Source organism: Panthera onca, chromosome A2, assembly GCF_046562875.1.
Source record: "Panthera onca isolate mPanOnc1 chromosome A2, mPanOnc1 haplotype 2, whole genome shotgun sequence".
In the NCBI taxonomy this organism is placed as follows: domain Eukaryota; kingdom Metazoa; phylum Chordata; class Mammalia; order Carnivora; family Felidae; genus Panthera; species Panthera onca.
Window position 1 is genome coordinate 53,624,798 of NC_138340.1, and position 26,416 is coordinate 53,651,213.

A 26,416-nucleotide genomic window follows, 5' to 3' on the forward strand; every position below is an offset into this window, starting at 1 on the left:
GCCCCTACCCCTACCCCCCTTCCCTTGTTGGCAGCCATCAGTTTGTTCTCTGAATTTATTGGTCTCATTCTGTTTTTGCTTGTTTTGTTTTTTAGATTCCACATATGAGTGAAATCATGCTGTTTGTCTTTCTTAGTCCGACTTATTTCACTTAACATAGTACATAATACTAGGTCCATCCATGTTGTGGCAAATGGCAAGATCTCATCCTTTTTTTATGGCTGTGCAATATTTCATGGTGTGTGTGTGTGTGTTGTGTGTGTGTTTATCATTTTTATCTGTTCATTTATCGATGGGCACTTAGGTTGCTTCCATATCTTGCCTATTGTCAGTAGTCCTGCAATAAACATAGGAGTGCGTATATCTTTTCAAATTTGTGTTTTCATTTTCTTTGGGTAAATACTCAGTAGTGGGATTATTGGGTCATATGGTATTTTTTTTCTTAATTTTTTGAGTAACCTCCATGCTGTTTTCCACAGTGGTTATGCCAGTTTACATTCCTACCTACAGTGCATGAGGGTCCCTTTTTCTCCCCATCCTCTACAGCAGTTGTTATTTCTTATGTGTTGTGTATTAGCCATTTTGACAGGTGTAAGGTGATCTCATTGTGGTTTTGATTTGTATTTCCCTGATGATGAGTGATGTTGAGCATCTTTTCAGGTGTCTTTTGGCCCCACTTTAAGTATACAATCCAGTGGCATTAACTGCATTCACAACATTGTACAAACACCAGCCCTGTCTATATCTAAAACTTTTCATTATCCCAAATAGAAACTCTACCCCTTTAAACAGTAACTCCCCATTACCCACCCCTAGCCCATAGTTATTTCTGTTCTACTTTCTGTCTCTATGAATTTGCCTATTCCAGCTATTTCATATAAATGAGTTCATATAATATTTGTCCTTTGGTGTATGGTTTATATCACATTTTTAGCACAGTGTTTTCAAAGTTCATCCATGTTGTAGCACATATCAGAACTCCCATTCCTTTGTTTGGCTGAATAATATTCCATTGTATTTACCTACCACATTTTGTTTATCCATTCATCTGTTGCTGGACAGTTGGGTTGATTCCACCTTTTGACTTGTATGAATAAGGCTGCAGTGAACCTGTAAGGGTTCAAGTATCTGTTTGCATCCCTGTCTTCGTTTCTTTTAGGTCCATACCTAGGAGTAGAATTGCTGGCTCTTATGATAATTCTGTGTTTAACTTTTTGAGGAACCTCCAAACTGTTTACCATAGCTGCTGCACTATTTTACATTCTTACCAGCAGTGTACAAGGATTTTCACATCCTCTTCAACTCTTGTTGTTTTCCCTAGTTTTGATTACAGCCATCCTAGTAGGTGTGAACTGTTACCTCATTGCAGTTTTGATTTGCATTTCCCTAATGACTAATGATCTTGAGTTATCTGTTCATGTACCAATTGGACATCTGTATGTCCTTGGTCAAATGTCTGTTCATGTCCTTTGCCTTTTTTTTTTTTTTTTAATTGGGCTGTTTTCCTTTTGCCTTTTTATTGTTCTGTCACTTTTTAATTCATGTTCTCACATACCTCTCTATATAATAAAAAAGATAATTTGAGCTCAGAGAAATACTTCCTATCAGCCTTTCATTGCCACACACCTTGACTTTCATCCTGTTGCCAAAATCAGTACCTAAGACTCTCTCTTCAAATGGAAACTTTTTTTTCTGAATGCCTTGATACTGTGGAATTCCTTGTATTCTTTCCCAAATTTCAGTTTAATGAGCCCATGTGGAGGGATGGAGAGGTGTAACGAACAAACAAACATCTGTTTTCTTAGAGTGATGGAATGTTAGACCTGGAGGAGACCATCTCTTTCTCAAACTGAGATCCAAAGATTCTTTGAGGATCCGCAAGTATATTGTTGGGATCTGAGAGTTTTAGAATTTAAAAATACTACATTTTTACACTAATAATAATCTAAAAGGTCATTATTTAAAAGCCCAAATTTCACAATTCAAGGACATTTTAATGGTTTCTTATATCACTTCTCTCATCTGGGGATTCTAGGACCTCTGGGGAATCTGAGGACACAACCTTGGCAGGTCTCTAAGACTTTTTTCTTCCTTTAAAAGGAACCCATACATTAGTGAAGCTTAAGAAACTCTGATCAAATCCAACGCCTTTCCTTTTACAAATAAGGCCTAGAAAAGTTAAGTGACTCACCAGAATAACACGACAAATTAATAAAACCAACCAGCACTAAAACCCAAGTCTTCTAAGGCTTTATTCAGTGTTCTTTGTGCCAGAATGGGGATACTGCAGGGATCCCATCATCACTGAGTTTAAAATATAGTGGGAAAGCAGAAAATGAACAAGGAATAACTAAAATGATGTGTGTGAGGGAGGAGAAGGGTAATAGGAGTAGTATAGAATGATGGGGTGGTTTAACCTCATCTGAGGGTTTGGGCAAGAGATTTTTATGCTGACAGTCAAAGAGAGAACAGAGTTAGCTTAAGGGAGCCCTGAAAAGAATAACGTTCCAGAGGAAATAACATGTGTGGGGACTCTGGGGTGAGAAAAGCATAGTTTACTTACTGGTTTAAATGAAGAAAAGGAGTGAAAAGAGGGTTCAGAGGTAAACAGGGACCAGATTATTCCAGTAGATTTAAGACAATTAGAAGTCAATATGGAGTTTCAATAAGGAAGTGATGTAATCTGAGTTGCCTCTTTAAAAGGGTACTCTGGCTGCAGGTGCAGAATTGATTGGAGAGGAGATAAGGCCAGACAGATGTAGAGAGACCCTGTAGGAAGAAGCTACAGTAAAGATATGTGTAAGAGATGAAAGTAGCTTGGTTTAGGGTTGATAGAGAAGATCAAGAGAAGTGGCTAAATGTATTTAACAGGTAGAATCAAAAGGACATAGTGATTGATTGCCTGTAGGTATTATAGCAGTCAGTTATGATTCCCTTTTGGGGGGCATGATCAGCTGTGGGATTGTTGGAGCTGTTTACTAAAGATAGAGCACACTGAGAGAGACAAGTTTTGAGGAATAGGTGATGATTGCAGTTTTTGACCGGTTGCTATTGAGTTGACAATGAGATATTTCAGTGGACATCTCAAATAGATGTTTGTATGCAGAGCTGAAGCACGGAAGAGGTAACCAGGGCAGGGATACAGATTTGGTTTCAATATATTCATGATATTTGAAACTTTCTATAATTGGATTGTCTAGGGAGAGCATATGGAATTAGAATTGTGAAAGAGCCTAAGACAGAGCCTTGAGGAAGGAGAAGCCTGAGTGATAGGGTAATTGGTATCTCAGGGGCCAGGAAGAAGACAAGGCAGTGGAAGAAAAGCAAGGATTCACGGGTCTGCTCTTTGATGGAAAAGTTAAATGGTTGGTTCCATACAATGTGTATGTACCTTGCACACAGAGATATATAGTTTTATACTACTGATTGTCAAATTAATTTTTCCAGTCCTTTTCCCAGAATCTAATCGTGTGAAATGTTATAAATTGTGATGTACAATGGTAAAATTGAATTTCTGGTTAACTCAGACAGCGAGAAAACCCTTTTCACTTCTGGTTGTATAAAATCTTTCTTAAACACAATAAGCCATTTTTCTGTCTTGGTAAATATTGTGGGGTGAAATAAAATTTAAATTGAATTTAGATAACTGAATTGGTGATTCGAGAACTTTTAATGTCTTAGTTTCACTTTGAATAGCAGATGACATTTTTTTCTGAAGATATAGAAAATATTAAAGATTATCTCAGGAAATGCTCTGGAAGCTGCTTTTAAAAACACTTTTAACTGCTTCCCCACCCACCCTTAGCATTTGTCCATTTTTTTTCTAAAAATACAGTAACAACTTTCAGCACACTAAGAGTATTTGATTGTTAATGAAAGTTATATTCCATTTGTTTTTGTTTAATAGCTGGGTTTTTATATAACTCTAACTCACTAGAACCAGGTGTATCAGTATATTCCTCAGCACTGTTATTTTTTTTTAATTTTTTTAATGTTTATTTTTGAGAGAGACAGAGACAGAGACAGAGCGTGAGCAGGGAAGGGGCAGAGAGAAGGAGACACAGAATCTGAAGCAGGCTCCAGGCTCTGAGTTGTCCACACAGAGCCCGACACGGGGCTCAAACCCACAAAACGCAAGATCATGACCTCAGCCAAAGTCAGACACATAAGCAACTGAGCCACCCAGGCGCCTCACTCAGCACTGTTAATTTTATCAAAATGTGTACTCTTTGATCACTGACTCCAAATACAGCTATTTCAAAATTATTCTGACATTACAGATACAGCTATGTGTGCGGTGAAGAGCCATCTGAAAGGTTACGCCTAAATTAGGTTTGAGCAGATTAAGTCATGAGTCACCTGCACAGGGCATATTTCCAGTGGTAGCAATACCAAAGTGAATCTTTTAATGAAATAAAATACCCTTTAAAATGGGGTCTTTTGGGAGGGAAACTAACATTTATACTTTGTGCCAAACACTTCTAAGTGCTTTACGTACATAATTTCTCTACAAATAAGGAAATTGAAACTTGAAGTGGTTCAATAGCTTCCCAAAGTTGCAGCCCTGACGTAGGGTGGTGCTGGGATTCTAGGTTAAGTTTATCTAATTTTAAAACCAGTATTCTTTCCATTTACACCTCTGTTCCTCACTGGAAGCCAGTAGACCTATGTTCTAGGTCCTGCTGCATCCTCTATGACCTTGGATAAGCACAGTAGTTCGTTTGCATTCACTATCCCCCAGGCATAGTTTTGCCCCTTCCCCCTGTCTAGAATGCTCCACACTTTCCATCCCTGTGTTCATTCATCCAGTTGGTAATCAGTCCATCAGTTGGCCAGATGATGGTCTTTGATCATGCAGTAAGTTATTGAGGTTCTGTGACATCAATATGAAAGTGACATAGATGCATGGCCTTTGTCTCTGAGGAGGTCACACTCTTGTAGTATCTTTATCTTCCTTACTATATAAGCCCTCGCTGAAATCCCATTTCTCCCATGGAGCCTTTTCTATGAGCCATCCCATTTTGACATGCTCTTCGGAAGTCCCTGTGAAACTTTTCATTTGTTTAGCAATTAATCAGCTGCTACCTTGTGACATCTCTTCTATCATTGGCTAGAATCTTATTCAAATCATGAATCATTGCTTAACTTTTCACCTCTTTGCAGCTTGTTTCACCAAGGTATAAATTCCTTAAGGGCAGGCTTACCCTTCTCTGTATTTCCCACAGTGTCTTGTAAATAGCAAAAAATTTTTGACTGGATTCATTCAGCAAATGTTCGTTAATTTGCATTAAATTTTTAAGTTCAGAGTTTACTCTTTTGGTCAGACATTCTAGACTGTCACTTAGCTTCCCTGAGTCTCAGTTTTCAGTAAAATGGAAATAATTCCTACCTCTTGAGATTAAATAAATAATATATGTAAAAAGACTTTGTACACTTTAGAAGACTATCAAGTGTTACTGATTATTTTATACTTTGTGGTGAAAGCAGCCCTGTCCTGAATTCTTGCAGTAGATACTATGTGTCCCAACATTTACTTCACGTGTTCACTTGATCTATTTTTATCTCTATTATCCTACTGTATGGCTCTCTTTGCTGTTTTAACTTACTTGCTCTTCAGTTTATTCTAACTTTTTCTCCTTTATTTTGTGTATTCCCAAGTCTTAATCGCATTTACAGATGTGGACATGAAAAATAGTATGAACTGTTATGAGGCTAGCCTAATATAATGGATCACAGGGTCCATCAAATTAATGGGCCCATCATACTACAAAGCTGAGAATAATAGAATTTATTGTTAATTTTCGCTCAAGGTAGCTAAATTCATTCACTTGTAGTTTCAGATTGATATAAAGGGTTTGTTTTTAGGAATTTGATATGAAGATGCTTTTTAGTCTATATGAGAGTTCTGTATACTCTTCAAAGAATATATTAGGACTGGTACCATCAAAGCCTATATTGCCTTAGGTCGTCTGGATGGAACCATGGCAGACTTAGTAATAACCCCAAAATACAATAGTTTCAATAGCTAAGGCTTATGATTAAGATTTCCCAAGTGTTACAAATTTACTGAATTGCATTATTCTGGTCTTTGCTACTTTGGATGCTTTGGTTAATTTGACGCTTTGGTTAACCATCAAACAAAGTTTATTTTACTGCCTTCATTGAAGTATGCTTTTTTGATCATTTAAAAATATTAATAATAGAGTCATTGTCTTTTCTAGCTTTTCTAGAGTGTGATTCTTGTGTCTCTCACCTCTTGGAAGCCTAGAAATAAATATATTGACTATTATTGTTATTTATGTTGAAAGATATTAAAATGAGATTTGTAATCCAAATGGGCATTACTTATTTCACATCTGGTTGCTTGAAAAGTGGCCAGATGCAACAATTCTTAATGCAAGACAGCCTAGGGCAAAACCTTTGCAATTCACACCCTCCTTTGCAAAACAACTGCCCTGTGTGAACCTTTCACATTAAGAAAAAAAGAAGAAAAGCAAAGAAAATTTGCTTCACTGCATTTAATTATAAATTTCCAATAAAAGTGTTCATATGATCCCTACATTCACGAGCTAACAACCATTAGAAGTGGAAGACAATGTGTAAAAAAACAATGGCAGCCTTGACCTAGTTTCAGGGCCAGACCCAAAGACATCATGAAACTTCTCCTCTCTTACATATCCTCACTTAGCTGATTTTTTTTTCTAACGTAAGCTCCATGCCCAGTGTGAGGCTTGAATTCATGACCCCCCCCCCCAAACCAAGAGTCATATACTAAGCTGGCCAGGTGCCCCCACTCTGCTGAATTTTAAAGTGATTGATTATATTCCCAGTTGCCTGTGACAGTCTCAGTTTTATCTGTTGTTTGAATGTTGTTTTTAATATTGCCCTCTCTCACTCTTGAAACTGTCCCAGGTTGGGCAATAAAGTATAGGGTCTTCTTGTTTCATCCCTCAGAGACACTGATTAGGAGGTGAGGGCTGGGAATGAGGAGAACTTACTAAAGGGGAAATAGTATTAGGGTTAGGAGGGTACTGGGATCAAAAGGCTAGTGATCAGAATTCTCAGTAACTAAGTGATTTGTGAATGCATTCTGAGCATCACAAGATCCATCAGATTAATACTGGCTGCCATGGGAGAGGCGGAGGACAAGAACCAGGTCAGGAGTTTGTGGTATCTTTTATGCAATACTAACGTTAAGCTTCCTGTCTGAGGTTTTCCATATTGTGAGTCTCTCACCTCTTGATACTCTTTGAGGACTGGTGATGCTGATATCTAGTAGAAGCACTTCACAGAATTAAAAAAAAAAACAAAGATGGAAGATAATAGTTCTTTAGAAAAATGGAAACATATTATTCTTGATAACCTTGCTCTTTGAAAAGCTTAGCTGGATATCTCTTCCATTTACCTTAATAATCTACTGAGAAACTTAATTTCATTAACCATAAAATAATCTCTTTTAAAGAGTCCTCCATACTTGAAGGCTGTTATGTTTGTTTTTTTATTTATTTATTTTTTGAGAGAGAGAGAGAGAGACAGTGAAAGGGACAGAGAGAGAAGGAGGCAGAAGATCCCAAGTGGGCTCTGTGCTGACAGCAGAGTCCAATGCGGGGCTTGAACTCACAAACCGTGAGATCAGGACCTGAGCCAGAGTTGGACGCTTAACTGACTGAGCCACTCAGGTGCCCCAATGGCTGTTATTTTTTCATACTCAATTGTTGTACAGTGTCTTTATTTTATTTAAAATAATTTTTTATTTTATATATATATAATTTTAATTTTAGAGAAAGAGAATGCAAGCAGGTGATGGGGTTGAGGGAGTAAGAAAGAATTTAAGTAGGCTCCACGCTCAGTGCAGAGAGCGGGGCTTAGTCCCAAGACTTTGAGATCATGACCTGAGCACAAATCAAGAGTTGGATGCTCAACTGACTGAGCTACTCAGGTGCCCTTGTAACTTTTTAAATTCCAAGAGTGGTAGCCACCATTGAAAAATATGCAGAAAAATATAAAGCAAAGATTAATTGTTCATAATCCCATCACCCAGAAATAACTAAAATAGTATAGTTCCTTTCAACCTTCTTATACATATACATATATACACATATGTATATGTACATATATATGTATGTGTGTGTGTGTGTGTGTGTATTTTAATGTGTATTCAGTGGAGTTCTTAAACTCCATAACCATAAGGAAAATGCTTTTAGTGTTCTGGCAACAATAGGAAAATAATATCTTACATTTGCATAGAGCTTTAAAACATGTAAAGTCTTTTTCAGATAGTAAAATATTTAATCCTCTTAATACCCCTGTAAGGCAGAGTAGATGTTAATTTCCATTTTACGTATGGGGAAATTGAAGCCCAGGAGTGCTCATTGACTTGCCCAAAGACATTGATAAGTAGTAGAACCTTGATTAGAACCCTGTGCTCTTTCACAGCCCAAGACTCTTTCTGTGTACAACTCAAGGAATTATTATACTAGAATCTTCAAGTACCAAAAACTGAATCTAGTCCAAAGAACTAATTGTGAGAAACTGGTTCTTTAGCTGAGAAAAGAATGTAAGGAAGAGGAGTGTTGTATTTGAATAATGGTCTTTATGTTTGTATAGGGGCAGTACTCAAAGAATAGTAACCATCTTTCTTAGCATCTCTTCTGAAAGTAAAACAAGGGGGCTGAGTTTCCTGTGGACATTTAAGTTTGGGGTAGGATACTTTCCTGCAGGCCTTTGAAAAGACCTTTCAAAGGTATTACCTATTTGGAATTAACAGTCAGTCAAGTCTTGAACACCTAATGCTGTACTAAAAAGAATAAATGAAGTAAAAGGCATATCCTCTTGTGTTTTCACAGCATACCTGGAGGAATAAAACAAACATATGAAACAACTTAGGTGTAAATTATGTAGTATTGACCCTATGTCAATGAATTATCAGGAGTTAGAAATAATAAATTGACACTCAAAGAGCATTTACTTTGTGCTAATCAAGGAAATATTAAATGTTATAGCATAAATAAGATCGAGAAGCCAAAAACAAGTTATGGCAGAGAGCAGAAATGAGAATATACACATTATTTCACACATTAATGTATCCACCCCACATTTATTGAACATCTACCATGCCGTAGGTACATAAGAGTGACTAGATACATCCTTTTAAATAGAATTTAAGTTACATGTTAGGAAATAGTGAATAATAAGGTGGGTGAGTAGGTGGGTGTGTGGGCAGGTTATAGCAATATTATTAACCTATGCAGAGGTTATGTGTATTCTAATTAAGGACAGAAGTTTATAATAGATGAGACCTAAACACTTATAATTCATTGAATGGGATAACTAAAGGAAAATGTTAGAAGTCATCTAATCTACCCTCCTTTCCTTATTTCCACTTTAAAAATGGGGAATTAAGACCAGAGCCATTGTGGTTTTGTAAACAGAGTTAGTGACAGAACCAAAGGTTGAATCCTGGTCTTCCACTTTCCAATTATGCATACCATTCTGCCTCTTGACTCTTGAATCTAGCTGAAACATCTTTTTCTTCTTCCCTGTGCCAGCTATGTGAATACCAGAACTTAGGTCCTCAATTAAAGATTTGGATTGTCATCATTATTCAATCATTGGTAGAAAAATATGACTTAGAAAACGAATCTCTTTCATGTCTCATCTCCGTGGATATCTTATTTATAAAATGACTAAAGGCTCAATGAGATTAACAATATACAACTTGGAAATAAATGTTTTATAGCCATCACAGTGAAGAGTCTGTATTTTAGACCTAGCTCTATACACTGAGTAGCTGTATAATTTTGTACAAGTCATACCACTTCTTTTTTCTTTATCTATAAAATGAGAGGGTTAGAAACACTTTTAAAGTCTGGTTCGGTTATTTATAGAGATATGTCTTATTTGAGTTAAAGCACAGACTTATTTAAGGAAAAAAATTCTTATGATTGTCAGCATTCACATAATTTTTATTATAATGTAACTTAAATATGTACAAAACTAGCTATGAACTTAAAAAAAAAATTTAATGTTTATTTTTGAGAAAGAGAGAGAGAGAGAGAGAGAGAGAGAGAGAGAAGGAACACGAGTCAGGGAGGGGCAGAGAGAGAGGGAGACAGAATCTGAAGCAGGCTCCACGCTCTGAGCTATCAGCACAGAGCCCAGTGCAGGGCTCCAACTCACGAACCACAAGATCATGACCTGAGCTGAAGTCGGACACTTAACCAGCTGAGCTACCCAGGTGCTCTTAGCTATAAACTTTTAATGCGTATAGCTCTTACATTCAACCAAAACAAATCAAATACCAAGTTACAAAATTCTTAACATTCAAATTAATAATTCAAAATGGAAATGAGGTTCTACACCCTGTGCTATTCAGTGCCATAGATATGATTAAATTCTCCCTCAACTTTTCTTATTGAACTGTTCTGTGGAACAGTCCTCTTGACAATATTACTGGATCTCATTAAGTTTTCACTTAACTCAAATGAATCATTTACGTATTAAAAGTCTACCTGTGTCCTCTGTCATGAATCCTAAAGTAGTAATACTGGGTGCCATATTTGAGTTTATGAAATCATAAATACAAACTGTGGCACTGAACTTGCCAGTAAGTATTCAGTTACAAAACCATCCAGACAATCCAGATATCCAGATAATCTAAAATATAAATCACTTCAGTTTTTATCATTAAAATGAAAGGAAAATTGAAAATATAGAATTAAGAACTTTTTATCAAAAATTAGAAACAATTTAAGTGTCCATCAACTAAATGGATAGTCAAAATATGGTATGCTCATATACAGCCTCGCCTAGATTATTCATCGATAAAAAGGAATTTACTAGTGATACAAGCTACAACATGGATGAACCTTAAAACAGTGATGCTAAGTGAAGAAAGCCAGAGGGGCACCTGTCTGGCTCAGTTGGTAGAGCATGTGACTCTTGACCTCAGGATAGTGAGTTCAAGTCCCATGTTGGGAGTAGAGCCTACTTAATTAAAAAAAAAAAAAAAAAGGCAGACACAAGACCATATATTGCATGATTGCATTTATATGAAATGTCCAGTAAAAGCAAATCTATGAAGGCAGAAAAATAGATTCGTGGTTGCCTGGGATTGGAGTTGGGAACTGGGATTGATTATAAATCAGCATGAACAATCTTACTGGGTAATAAAAATGTTGTAAAACTGATTTATGATGATGGCTAAAAAACTTGGTAAATTGACTAAATTTCATTGAATTGTACACTTGAAATGAATTTTGTGGCATATAAAATATCCCCAATAAAGGTTTTTTTTTTTTTTTTGGTACTTCCAGGAAATACATATCCATAGATATCCCTCCTCCCTGGTAAGGAGACCCAGTTGAAACAACACTGTTTTAGTGGAACCAGAGAGAGCATCCAGTAATTAGGAGATCATGGAGTCTAGTCTAGCTTTGATTTGGCATTAACTCTATTTTATCTGAGGCAAGGCATCAGACAGGTCATTTTTGCCTTTGTTTCCCCATTTATAAATGAAGAGGGGGTTAGATTATATGCTCTCTAAGGACTTCCTGTAGATAGGACAACGTCATCTTTACATTTCTGTTATCCTCTCTCAATCTCCTACTTACCATCCCCACCCCCCCAAAAATGCTCTTTTTCAAAGCCCCCTTAATCAGCTTGGCATATTGTTCATCTCATTAAATCTTGGTCACTGAAACTTCCTGACCTTAATGTATAGGTCTTTCAAGTACACAGTTCCCAGAATGTGTATCTGAAAGTTCCATACTAGACTGAATGCCACATCATTCATTAATCTCCCAGAGGCTATGTTCTCATTTTCTGTAACTCTTATGGATGCTCTTCCATAGATAACAATACACTTCCCCTTCAGGCAGTACATGAAAGAAACAATGAACGATACAATGGAATCATCCTATAAAATTACACAGAATGAGAATCTGGCCCATTGTTTTCTCCTGCTGCCTAAGGAAGAAGTTGTACTCTTTGGATCCCCATTAAGATTTTGGCTTGTCCACCTCCTTTGATTCCCAAGTAACAATTAAGCAATCTGGCCTTCTTCCCACTTCTCATTTCAATGTGTAGGATCCTTGTCAACTTGCCCAGAATGACTTTAGGCATTTTGAGCTGTTATTCTGACTGTGTGCAATAGATAAATAAAAACATAATTAGAAGGAGGACTGACTTAAGACTCAGTTTTATTTTTATTTCTATTGGGGAGGGAAATGTGCTTATTTTCAAATTGGAAAAGTTATTTCTTGTCTGTCTTCATGTTTTAGTCTTCTGCTTTCCTTTGTGTTCAGTAAGATGTTCTGAATGTTTACAGTGAAAAGTTTAGGGACACCTGGGTGGCTCAGTGGGTTGAGCATCCCCAGCTCTTGATTTCGGCTAAGTTCATGATCCTAGGGTCATGGGATTGAGCCCCTCATCAGGCTCCATGCTTAGCATGGAACCTGCTTAAGATTCTGTCTCTCTCTCTGCCTCCCTCTTCCTCTGCCCCTCCCCCCCCCCCACACGCATATGCATGCTCTCCCTTTCCCTCAAAAAAAAAAAAAGAAAAAGTTTGTGAAAATGGGGTTTGTGTTTGTAAATATAGAAACATAGCATCTTACTTCCTAGAGCTTAGTATGTCTGCAGAAAAGCAGCCTTGGAGTATAAAGAACAAACCAGGTAGTTGGAATGTGGTTTAATTAGTCCATAAACTTGTCAGGAATCTTAGACTCTTCTTCCTAAAGCTATGCTGACCCACAACATAAGTTTGGATGAACCAGTTAAGTTTATATCCTGCGTATCCCCTATAATTGAGGAATAAACATTGGATAAAAACTGAAAATCCTGTTAGTGGAAATGGTTAAGTAAAACTGAAGTATTAGTTATTTTATTGGGGGTTGATAAATGGTTTTGTATATGTCATAAAAAGAAAAAACACCAGAGCATGGGTGTCCTCATTGTAACTGTTAGGACCAAGGATAACAGAGAAAATTGAAGTTGAAATAAAATTCTTTAAAAATAATTGAAAAAAGAGAAACTTAGGTATATTTTAGGATATGAACATTCAATGAACAGAAGAAACAGATGTTCCTAACCAAGAAAGTTTGGTGTTGAAGATATCTACCTTTTCAATAATAGAGGACAGATTAGATATTTATCCTTCCTTTGTAGTAGGAACTATGTTTCAGGGTATCCACGTAGCTGTACTTCCCAAAGGAAAGCTCTACCTTGTTGCAAAATGCCAGCTAACAAATGTAGGAGTGATAGAATTAGAAAAACTTAATTTCATAAATTCAGAGTATTGATTCAGGAGAAGATTGTTAAATGTCCTAAGTGAATGATGGCTGAAACTGAAAAACCTTATATGCCAAAGTCACAGAACACAGGTCACTTCCTAGTTGCTAGGAGAAAAAGTAACGATCTACTTCTAAATTAGCATCATCAATGGTCAGTTGTACGCTGTGTCTCTGATGTGATCAAATAGGAAGTCTAGAACATCACATACGTTACATTCAAGTAAAAGATGTTTAACTTTGAATTCATAAATCTTTAACACCCAGTGTATAAGTAACACAGTGTTAGATAAGCAAGCTAAATGATACCACAAGAAAGCAACCAGACAAATCCAGGAGGTGAAACATTCTACATGATAACTGGCCTGATCTCTTCAGTTATTCAGTGACCTTAAAATTAAGGGAAGTTTTTAAAAAAGACCTAAGGGACATGTAACCAGATGCATTTCATCATCCTGGATTAGATTCAGGTTTGGAACAAACCAGCTATAAACATTTTGGGTCAGCTGGGGAAGTTTGAATACAGAGTGAATATTATTTGAAATGAAAATTTACAAACTGGAAAGATGAAGATTGTTGACTTGAAGCAAGTTACCACTAAGTACCATATATCATTTTTATTAAAAAAAATACAAATACTGTATATATGTGCTTAGGTACACGTATATACTTAGGATCAAACGTATGCTCTTAGAACCAATGAGATAAACACAGAATTCAACAATGATGATCACTGAGTAGTAGAATTAAAATGATTTAGTTTTTAAATTTTCAACAATCAACATACTGGTTCTGTAATAAGAAAAGGTTATTGACCAACAACACATAAAGACAAGCCAACATGTACTTTATTTTTTAAAGAAGGTAAATATGTTTCTTTTGAAGAAAAAAGGTTCAAAGACTAAAAAACACTTTTCTTATCTTTCAAAAACATCTGGTAATAGTTTGTGGATTAAAGCTTTGCCTATTTGTCTTTGGTCAGTGTGGGATAAAGAATTAAAAAGATGTGAGCTTGAATTCAAACTGTCAACTACAAACATGTTTACTTCCAGCAAAGTCACCGTCTCTCTCTAAACCTCTCTTTTCTCATCTAAAAGAATAATTGTGAGAATTAAAGAGAATTTAAATCCATGCCTGGAACAGAATAGGCTCTCAAAGTTAAAATATTATGAATTCTTATAAAAAATTTAAATCTTGCACATGACAGCTATCTGATTAATAAGATAGCAAACACTAACATCACTATTGCTTTTAAATATGTTCCATCAACATCAATATGTTTCATGAAGAAATGGTATGTGGAATATGGAATTTTCAAAATCAAGTGTGAATTTTACAAGTTCACTTAGAAGTAGACCATTTTATACAGGGTTGATAAAAAATAAAGTATAACTTTATGACTCAGACCCATTACCAGGTTCCGTATTGAAGCCCTATTCAGTAATTGCCATTATTTTCTCGTTTTGCTTTGAATAACCTCCCAGTAGCCCCAAATGAAGTAAAAATACCACGCAGCTTTAATGTACTTTAAAGTAATTATAGAATACTATTACCTCAAAGTAGAAGTTTTTCGTAATTTTATTTTCATAAGAACAAGGAACTTCAGTAGAAAGGCCACTCACTGTTTCTACCATGAGAACTCCAGAATACTAGGATGAGCCTTGAAGAATCTACAAATGAGGCAAGAGGACATTTGTCAGAAAAATGCATTCTGGAATTGATTGCTCAAATATTACCAAATTTTATTTACCAAGTTGTTACTGAGTACTTACTTTGTAGAAAGCAAAGTCTCTAAACTCTGTGATGAACTATGGCATTCTCATTAGTGATTCATTCACATTAAGTGAATCATATCATAGTGCAAATGCTTTCATGCTGATAGACGTCTAACATAATAGTTGGCATTAAGGATATAATGGATCGGAACAATTTATTTGAACATTTTATTGTGTCATTTTCATGACAGAGCACAGTTTGGAGCTTTGGACTGGGAATGAAGAAACCTGATTTTTAGTTCAAACTCTGCTCCTAATTATCTGGGTAATACCTTGAGCAAATCATTTCATTTTTCTGGAACTCATTTTCCTTATGTGAAAAATTAAAAGAGTTTGAATGTATTAATCTCCCTGGCATTAAGTTTTGTGAGTCTGTGATCTCAATAATCCATATATTTCCTTTGGTACAGTTGCAAAACTTGTAAATTGCTTATTTTACATAAACTAAACTTGCATATAGCACTGTGGCTCTGAGGTTGCTTTAGAGTGTTTGTGGAATTCTAGTGTGGTTCACCAGTGATAAGATAGATCTGTTACCCAAGGAATCTGGTATAACTGATCTTGAAAAATTAATTGTTAAAATCTGAATAATGAAGAAGATGTGTTTAAGAAGTTTAACATTTCGTTGGGGCGCCTGGGTGGCTTAGTCAGTTGAGCGTCTGACTTCGGCTCAGGTCATGATCTCACAGTTCGTGAGCTTGAGCCCCACGTTGGGCTCTGTGCTGACAGCTCAGAGCCTGGAGCCTGCTTCGGATTTTGTGTTTCCCTCTCTCTCTACCCCTCCCCTGCTCATGCTCTTTCTCTCTCTGTGTCAAAAATAAGTAAACATTAAAAATAAAAAAGAAGTTTAGGATTTCGTACGACACTAATATGGGTCAGATGATAATGTAGCCCATGGTATTTTGTTATGCTGGAAAGTACATGACTGGAGAAGTTCAGATATTACAGGCAAAAACAAGTTAACATAGTTCAGGTGGGATGCCTTTGGTTCAAAGGTACAGTAATTTGGAAAGTGTTTAGTTGATCCCTAGAAAGTAGTAAGACAGGTTAGGCTCTTTTTCAGGTATTACTGGCAAGTTAACTTTTGAAGGGGGAAAAAAAAAGGAGATTTTCAGTTGGTTTTTCTTTTACAGACTTTTAACTTCCTATTGGGCATATTTTTCCAGATAAGAGTGCCTTTTATACTGTCACCTAATTAGCAGTCAAGTACAAAAGAAAATAGTTTAACTTACGATCTGAACATGAATAAGAATACAGTAAAAAGAATTTCCATTGCATTTAAACTAATTACAGGCATGCTATTAAGTATTCAAAATTAGAACCCAAGAGGACCTCAAGGATTATTCTACTTTGCAGAAAGGCCTTCTTCTCATTCTAGAGATGAAAAATCTGAACCCAAAGAGTTAACAAGTCTGTATCTGAACCCATATAAGAACCTAAAACTGAGGCTTTCTGCCTCGTGTCAGTGTGCTTTTCCATATACTACACTACTTCAAGGTCAAGAAGACCTTTTTAAACACAGATATTCATCTACTGGAGCAATCGGCTACACGTTAACACCATTTCATTGAGTAATCAAAATGGTGTATTAATTTAAAATACTAATCCTGTAGAGAAATATACAATCCTGTTACTTTTTGAAAATCTGAGCGGTTATAATTTTTTATTAAGGAAGAATGGACTTTGCCTTTAATAAAATAGCACAGATGTTTCCTTTGTCTCTTTCCATGGGAATAGCGGGCTTACTGTGATTGTTGCAGTGGAATTTACATCTTAGGATACAGGATTATTTGGTTTTCTGTTAGACATGTGTCCCATTGGAACATCAGTTCTTCCATGTTGTGTCCCCTGTGATGACTGTGAAGAAACCCTGAATTGATGCAACCATGGCTAGAAGATAAAGTTCAGAGCCAACTTTAATTGCTGTAGAAAAAAGGCAGCAGTTCTGGGTAGAGGGAGCGGTGAGCTTAGTTCGTCATTCTGCTTGTTAGCAATTATCTGGTGTCCTTTGGAGTACCAGCACGAAATGCCCTATTGGAACAAGAAGAAAACTGTTGTTGTCAGTTCATTAGGTCTCTAACCTCTTCTTGAATGATCCATGTGAGACAGATGTGCCAGCAGCTGTTCTGTCATGATTCTCATTGTCCTCAAAAACAACGCACATGTGCTTTTTGCCAACTGGGGATGCTGTGGTAGGCTCTAGAGATACAAGGCAGTGTTAAATACTGTTCTCCCAAGGAGCTCCAGCATAAGTATTCACAGCACTTAAAGCATTAAATGAAGCAACAAATGGAGTTCCTAGCAAAAGAAAAAAAATACTATGTACACTATCTTATACCAATACTAACATAGCTTATTTTACATGAAAGAAGAAAGTAATTAAAGCAGTTTTAAAATTTTAATTTTAATCTAGAGAATAAAATCCAAATTTAGCCTATGGCCAAAAAAAAAAAAGCAAGGTTTTAATTAGCTTTCAAGAGGAACACAACACAAAAAATATTTAATATTCTATTTTATGGGGATATTTGATATAAATTATTCTAAACACTGAATAATATTTTAAAAGCTGTATACAGATATAATACTTAATACTATGATTTTATTAACTGTGGATTTTTAGACATTCTCTTTGTTACTGAATCATGCACAGCTGTTAGGAGTCCAGTTGCCCTCTCCTAAATGTACTAAAATCTGAGAGTTTTTTTGACTGAGTAATATTCAGATTCTTTTGGCTAAAGGTAGGAATCATAAATAATCATGAAGACCAAATATTGAAGAAAGCATTCTCAAATGCCAAACTACGTTTTTTTCAAGTGTCATAAACTAGGATAGAATTAAATAAGCTTTGCAGTTTCCTTGTTATATGGCCATTCCTAATTATCTTCATTCTCTCTCTTGTTGTGCATGTCTGCTGTGCCCACAATCACATCCATACCCCTGTGTTTCCAAAGTCCAAGAGGAGATGACCTTCTCAGCCTCGCCATCACACAAAGTCCTACATCCCTCAATAGAAGAAGCTGAGTTAGCTTTTGTGTGAGTCCTCACTCTGCAGAATTACCAAGGCCTAGCCTTCAAAGGAGATTCTCCATGGAATGGAAAGCCATAGACTTCTGAAGTGTAGAAGTACACTTCAGATGCAAAGCACTGATACCGAATTGGTATGCAGAATACCTAGACATGGCCTATAGCTCCAAGATCTTACATGACAGTCCCATTTATTGGCATGCTTTTTAGTTACCTTGTTATAATATCCTTTATATTTTGATATTGTAAAGAGTAGGATACTTGGGAATCATAAAGTCTTGAAGACAGAAATATTTACATGCAGGGGCATGTGAGTGGCTCAGCTGGTTAAGTGTCCAACTCTTGATTTTGGCTCAGGTCATGATCTCACAGTTTGTGGGTTTGAGCCCTGCATCATGCTCCACACTGACAGCAAGGAGGCTGCTTGGGATTCTCTCTCTACCCCTCCCCTACTCTCCCTCTCAAAATAAAGAAAGAAACTTAAAAAAATAAATAAATATTCCATGCATGTCAAAGCTCCCATAAGTTTTCTGGTGATCATATACTGTCCAGTCATAGGTATGACTGTAAACAAATACATTATTTCTGGTATCAGTGCTAATTGACCTTCAAAGTTAAGTGAGCTAAAAGATCACTCTTTTAGGCATTTGGGGATAATTTTGATAAATACAGTTAAGTATGAAGGATATGAGGATAAGAACTTTGGATTATTAATGAATTTATCTCCTATACCTAGAATATCTGGCACTCAGGAGGTGTTTGAATATTTGAGGAATGCATGGATAAATCACTGTAAAATAATATATAATGAGTCTTTTTATCTCAGAGCAAAGCAGCTGCCTAGTTAGATACAATTGAGATTGGCTCAGTTTATTTTTGTCCATTTTAATATCCATGTGAGCAAGTTATTTCTCAAGTGACCCAGTGCTACAGTGTGATACAAAATATTAAAATGTTACTAACATTAAAAATATGATTTAAAAATCCACATCATACAAGTATTGTGTTAATAACTTGGGATGTTTTCTTTATTGCTTGATATGCTGTCAAGAGTTTAAACAACATTTGATAGAAATTGTAATTTTTGCTTACCGGCTTTTTTTTTGAAATCTGCAAGATAAGAACACATCCATCTTATTCATCAAGCCAACACCTAACTCAGGGCCTGCCAATATATTCTGATTTTTTGCCAATAAATATTTGTTGAACAAATAAATGAGTGAAATACAGTGAATAGGACAGGTTGTTGCTCCCAAATAATACAGTCCAAGAGGAGAAGGGAGGACAGGATGTGGTGTGTGCTATAAGAGTAGATGCCATTAGAGTCAGGTGTTATCGAATAATTAGCTGTTAAAAAAATAATTTTATGTTTGAATAGCTAAAGCACAGTATAAGAACTTGTTAGAGGGTTGGAAAGTGTAGCTACAGCAGTAGCTAGACAAGATGAATGTTGTCTGAGGGGGAAAAAAAGAATAGAAGTAATAGTAGGTGAAGAATCCAGAAATTAGACTCTTTGATGATAGTTGGAAAGAATGGATCTGTGTATTGTCCAAATAATAAAAGAGACTACTATAGAACTGGAGTACCAGGTTAATGCTATTGGCCTCGGAAACAAAACTGAGATTCCAAGCTACATCATTGTTGAAGAAATACGGGAATAAGATAGAAAAAGGCAGTGAGAAACTGCCCACACCCACTCCGTATCCATGGATATGGGTACTGAAAAATGAATAACACAGTTATTCACTGATATTCCTTGAAAGAGTTAGCATATTTTCCCTTTAAGTCACCCTATACTCCCTCCCTGCGGTGACTGATTTGTTAAAAGAGATGATTTAGACGCTTGTAAGAGTAGAAGTTGGTGAAGGCCAGTAGAAGGCTGGCCTTGGGAGTCAGATACCTAAAAACCTAGATTCCAGTTCCAGCTCCGTCACTACCTAGCTGTTTAACCTGGAGAATTTACTTATTTGGGGGCCTTGTCTTTCTCGTCTTATTAACAGAGTGTTAGACTTTTATAGAGAGTTTCATTCTAAAATGGTATTCTTCTGCCAGTTTTATCATTCTTATAATCTGGCATAATCTTTTTAAAAATATTTATTTATGTATTTTTGAGAGAGAGAGAGAGAGAGAGAGAGAGAGAGAACGAATAAGCAGGAGAGGAGCAGAGAGAGAGAGAAGGAGGCACAGAATCCAAAGCAGGCTCCAGGCTCTGAGCTGTCAGGATGGAGCTCTCTGCGGGGATTGAACTCATGAACCGTGAGATCATGATCTGAACTGACTGAGCCATGCAGGCACCCCTAATCTGGCATAATCTTAAGAACATTTTAATAAACTTGATCATTTTTTTAAAGTCAGAGGCACTTTGGAACCTGAGAGCAAGAATGGGGTGAGGATAGGGAATGGAGTGAGAAACTGCCACTTAATAGGAAGAAAGCCTAAAACTTGTCTTCAGACTCAAACACATCTTGGGACATTGAGGAAGGGTGTCCGTAAGCAGAATGGGACTTAAATTTTTGTTCTGTTTAATTATCAAGAAGGAAATTATCCTTGACTTGTGTAATTTATTTTGATATATCATAAATTCAACCAAAAACTTTGGACTAATCGCACCTTTAAAGATTATGTCATTGTGTATATAATACGGGTAATTCCCCAACCTTGAGAAAGAAGAAGAAACTCCTTTATTGATAATTCAAATTGGATATAGACAAAACTAGTTCTACATACCTATAATTACCTTAGTCATTTGGACTGCCAAGAAGAAGCTTGCTTTAACTTGAACTACCTTAGTAAAAGGTTTTTGGTGTTTAAAGGTTTTTAACCACTATAACTGCCCAACTCTCCACTTTATTCTGTGCTGTCGAGACCCAGCCCGAATTCCCCCCCCCCCAAGTTATTGTTCTGTGATTAACAGGGAAACTTGCTAGTCCCCTTGCAATGTAAATTAACCAGATATATATTTATTCCACCTGGAGAATATTGGGATAAGTCTAAGAGAATTATTGCTATCTGATATATTGCCCTATGTGGGGGCATCTGTATTAAATCCACAAGCCACTGCAATTCTATCAGGCCACTTAAGTGACAAGTGGAGACCTGCTTCCATACTGACGTCTGGCACAGCTAGTGTTTCTCTGAGCCAAAAAGGGCAAAGGACTTGAGCAAGAAGCCAGCGTTTTCCTGATTACAAAACTGACCACAGTTCCTTGCCAACCTGTCAGTGTGATTCTATTTTTTTCTGGTAACGCATTCTTCTTCCCAGAGAGGACTCCACTTTTTTTTTTTTTCATTATGACATGGCAATTATCACTTAAACATCAGCTTGTGCTCAGACATCAACTGGTGCAGCATGACTGCCTTTGCTAGTGATGGATAAATTTAATAATCAGATTTTTAAAAAGCAAACCCTGATATATAAAATCTCAACTGTATCTCTCAACTATTTAATTTTATAGAATTTGGATAGTAGTATCATTTTGGGTTTTATAAAGTGGTGGAATACCTTTAAAATAACATTTTAATAGCATGCTGATGCCAAATTTCAAAATATAAGTACATGTTTGGGGCACCTGGGTGGCTCAGTCAGTTAAGCATCCGACTTCGGCTCAGGTCATGATCTCGCGGTTTGTGAGTTCAGGCCTCACATTGGGCTCTGTGCTGACAGGTGGGAGCCTGGAGCCTGCTTTGGATTCTGTGTCTCCCTCTCTCTCTGTCCCTCCTCCTCTCACACTCTGTCTCTCTCTCAAAAATAAATAAACCTCAAAAAAATTGTTTAATAAAAGAATAAAATGTAAGTACATGTTTGAATTAAATAGTTTTCAGGGCACCTGGGAGGCTGAGTCGTTTGAGCATCCGACTCTTGATTTCTGCTCAGGCCATTATCCCAGGGTTGTGAGATCAAGCCCCTTGTCGGGCTCCACACTGAGTGTGGAGCCTGCTTGGGATTCTCTCTCTCTCCCTCTGCCCCTCTCCCCAGCTCATGTACTCTCTCTCTCTTTCTCTCCCTCTCTCTCTAAAATAAATAAAAGTAGTAATAATAATAATGAATTAAGTAGTTTTCTTCAGATAATATGGTTAGAGACTCAACCAGGAATGGGCAGCTAGAAAAAACTTTGTCCAGGTAACTTAATCTGGTCTTTCATAACCCAGAGATGCAAAGTTTTCCATTTAAGAAGCAATTGAAAACTGAACAGTCTCTTTGCTCTGATAGCTCTAAATACTGTACAGCTCACGCCCCTCACAAGACACCGAACATGTGGGTCACTGGCGAGACAGTGTGGCAATGTTTTCCTTGTAATGTACCAAGTCTTGCCAAACCAGTGAACAACATTATGACACAACATTTGTCACAGCTGGCTCTCTAGCAGGAGAGTGCCAGCCAATTCAGGCCTGGTCCTTTGTGGGTTTATTCCCACCTCTCCCAAATATTTGGAAACCGAAGTCTTAACTCATTGGTTGTGTTCACAAGTTCTACTACTGCAAGTCTTTTTCTTTTTTAACGGATTGGTCTTTTGCAAGAAATAGACAAAATATCAGTGTGAATTACAGCAAATCCCTGTTCCATGCTGTTATGGGTGAAACTCTGGGAGATTCTCTTATTGACCCAGAAAGCGATTCCTTTGCTGATACACTGTCTGCAAGCACTTCACAAGGTAAAGTCAATTCCAGATATGGCTGTTGGGATACTATGGGCATATATGGAATGGTAAAATTGCTCTTGTAGTTTTTTTTCCAAGCTGTATTCTAATACGAGATATGGATAGTTCAGTGTTTTAATGCTTAGTTTGCCGTGTTAGTGTTCACTTTTAAGCATCAGAACTTTAAAAAAAGAAACCTAAACTAATCCATATTGTATCTCTGTGAATGGCTCCCATTTCCTGAATTGTAAGCATTAAAGATATATTTATATTTTTAAAAATCCTATTCATTTTTATCTCCTCAGTTTATGTGTGTCTCCCAAATATACTTAACATCTTATTAGAATACCTGAGGGGTCCCTTTTCCCCTTATATAGTCTTGTATGTTACATATCTCTCCTAGCTGTTTTTATCCCTCCTACAGCACTTTTATTCCTCTTAAAGTGCTCTCAGCATGTTTTTGTTCTACTTTGAAATTTTAGAAATTTGTATATTTTATCTCTCCCAAAGAATTGTAAGCTTCTGGAGTGTAGGACCAACCTATATTCTTCTTTATATTTCTTAGGATACCTAACATGGTGCCCAATGCTTTGTAGAATAGATTGTGGGACCTGTGTCTATTCCAATTCCAAGTGTTTCATTTTACCCATAAAGAAAACAAAGTCCCTAAATGCCTATTGCATGCTAAATAATTGATTAATTACTACTTTCACTCAGATGTAGAAGATTTAAGCAGATACCTCGTTTTTCAAAATTCCTTTCTTGGCCATTGCAAAATGTCACTTCTTCATTTCTACAGCTCCTTCTACTGGAGTTCCTTAGCACAGCTTCTTATGTTTTGTACTGTTTCATATTTATTTCTGTATTTCTATTTGTTTTTTTTTTCTCATAGATGGCACATAAAAATAGATTGTGTTAGTGTGATTCATGTTTTATGATATAAATGCTAAAGCATTACAATTAAGTCGCTTAATTGTTGAAATGAATGGCTTCACATCTTAACATTTTAATTTTTCTGGAAGCCTGAAGTTTGAATATATTAATCATAGTTTTTTTTTTAATCAAGGTGTTTAAAAATTAAGAAAAAATATTTCCAGAAATGCTGTTTCATTATTTTATGGTGATTTGATTCAACACATATATCTGTCCTCTGAGCCTCTTAAATAGGAGATTGGTTTCATTATATTATATAAAAATCTGTTTATTCTGTTTTTCTGAAAGCCACAAAAATTGTTGCTTTCTGCAGTTATTGGTTTAACCTGTATCAGGGCAGGATGTCCTAGCTATACTGTGAAATAGTTCTTGAGTAAAAATTTGATAATTTTGTCTCTGAAAAGAGTATGTACACCAAGAATGCAGTGCAACAAGTAGTTTTGGTTAACTGAGGACATGTACTATTCATGGTAAGGGAGAGTTATGTGATTTAAGTTTTCATTCTGTACTAATCTCTATATGTTTACACCTTGACTTTGCCCTGGGTTTAATTTTTTTTGAGTCTCAGATCCCCTCCAAAAGAATAACTCAGTTATTCTTAGCACTTAACATGGTACAGAATAGAATATTAGCAATTAAGAAATTATATATTGTGCCAATAATTTAATTTTTGTTTATACGGTCTTGAATTACTTCTTATTCATGGGTTGTTTGTTAAAAATATGAATTCCTAAAGACCAAAGACCTGTGGTTGTTAACTTCTATTACATTTTGTAGATGACCACTGTTTATACCACCCATGCCAAAACAAACAAACAAACAAACAAACTTGAAATTGGACATATCATCATCATTAGCTGCGGAGGCCATCAGAGGTGAAACACTGTAGAGTTTAGGTATTTGGCTTGAATACAGTAACTAATTTAGGTGCTTCTTCTTCCTCACCATAGGCAAAGTGGGATTGGGGGTTGTTGCAAGTAGCTGTGTGCTGCTACTTTGAAGAAAAAATGGCTTGTTGAGTGTGAATGATCCCAGATGTACAAGCTATATTGGTCCTATTCATGAAATTCAAAAATGTATGCAGCCACTATGCCCAAAAAGGACTCATGCATTTTTTTCCTGGGCTCCATTATCACTGTGATCCCCCTTTATCTTAGTCCCCTGTTTTCATCATGAGCTCAAGTAACCCCAAGTAACCCCATGCTGGCCCTAAAACCATTTCCACTAGTAAAAATTGGCAAGATCGAAGGGAAGCTTCCACAAACTCAAGCTGAATGTGCCTCCTGCTTTTAGTGCCAGACTTAGTCCTGTGTGAATTCTATAACTTTAAAGTGTTGCACCAGAGCATTGAAAGATGATGACACACTTGTCCTTTGGAGCTGATTGAGCAATGGAAATATGCCTTGGAGACATGATAAATGCTGCAATAGATGATCCTTTGAAACGAGCGCCTCTCCTGAGATAGGAGTGAGTGATTGATTGCCCGCCATTTTTATTGAGGGATACTTAAACTGTGTCTGTGTGACTCCAGGCAACTGTGTATTTAGAAGCATTTAGATAGTTGACCAAAGTTTTTCACCTTCCTAGAGGTTTAAAGGGACCCCTGTAGTGTCAGGGAATGTAACTCTTAGGCTTGTCTTGGCCACATACGTTCCATGTGGATTTGAGTAAGTCACTTATCCTCTCTTCCCTGTTTCTACACATAACAACAGTAAATACAGGGTTATTGCAAGGATTAAATGACACAATATTTGCGAAAGCACATCTGAAGTCCTACATAGAGTTTATTGTTTTGGTCTTGGAGTATTAATCACTTGTGGATAGAATAGAAGGTTTCTAGTATCCTACGTCTGAAACATTTTAAGGAATATGGGGGGAAACTGCAGAATTCTTTGTGCACCAAAATAAGTGGCAGTTTTTGAGTGAGATAAGACTTAGGCATGATTTCCCATGAGTGTCTCGATAAAGAAATGATCAAACTTAGAGAAAGCATCTTTCTGTCTGACTTTTTTTTTTTAATGGGGGAACTACCTCCCACTTTCATTAACATTTGTTTAGGAAAAGATTGAATTTCCAAAAGTTGAAATCATTCTTTGGCCCTAAATGAAAGCAGTGATTACACATTTTCTTTCAGAGACATTGAAAAACTGTCTTAGATTATAATGTTCTTTATAATGAAGATTTAGGTAATTGACACAGTTCTGAATTTCATAATCTCACATGTAATAATATTTCAGGGTCTTTTTCTAAAATTTCGCTCTTGTCCATATTAATTTTTTTCTTTAGTATGGCTCTATTTTATCATGTATTTCTTTGAATTAACTGTTCAAACCTCTTTTCTGATTACCAGGACTTAGAAGATTTAGTAGATTTCTAAACTCAGAGACTCTCCTCACTGTGTTTCAAAAACTGTCATTTCTCATGTACTTCCCCCTAAATTATGAATTATAGGACACACCCAAAACAAGGGTAATTTGTATTAGATGTATTTTTAAAATTTTTTATTTCTTTTCTCCTGGCATCCCTAAGGAATACAACTTGTCTTTAAAGCTGCCTGACAACCTTTTGGGATGAGCACTGGGTGTTGTATGGAAACCAATTTGACAGTAAATTTCATATATTAAAAAATAAAAAATAAAACAAAAAAAAAAATGAGTTCATTAGATAATTTCTAGGAAACAAGCCAAAAATCATAATAAAACTAACATTATCTGCAACAGCAAAACAAAAAATAATTATGTTATAAAAACTAATTGTACAG

The 26,416-nt window shown here is 36.3% G+C and overlaps 1 protein-coding gene across 5 annotated transcripts in view; it reads left to right on the top strand.

Moving 5' to 3' along the window:
* PPARG (peroxisome proliferator activated receptor gamma) overlaps window positions 1-26,416 on the top strand; it is a 134,779-nt gene that overhangs the window by 38,297 nt on the left and 70,066 nt on the right. Inside the window, exon 1 of one of the 5 annotated variants that reach the window (XM_060631791.3) lies at window positions 22,570-22,737. The exons of the other annotated variants lie outside the window; for them this stretch is intronic. Within the exon in view, the coding sequence (XP_060487774.2) occupies window positions 22,656-22,737 (82 nt within the window). The 5' untranslated portion in view covers window positions 22,570-22,655. Of the gene's footprint in view, window positions 1-22,569; window positions 22,738-26,416 lie in introns of those variants that run through there. 5 annotated transcript variants of the gene reach the window in all.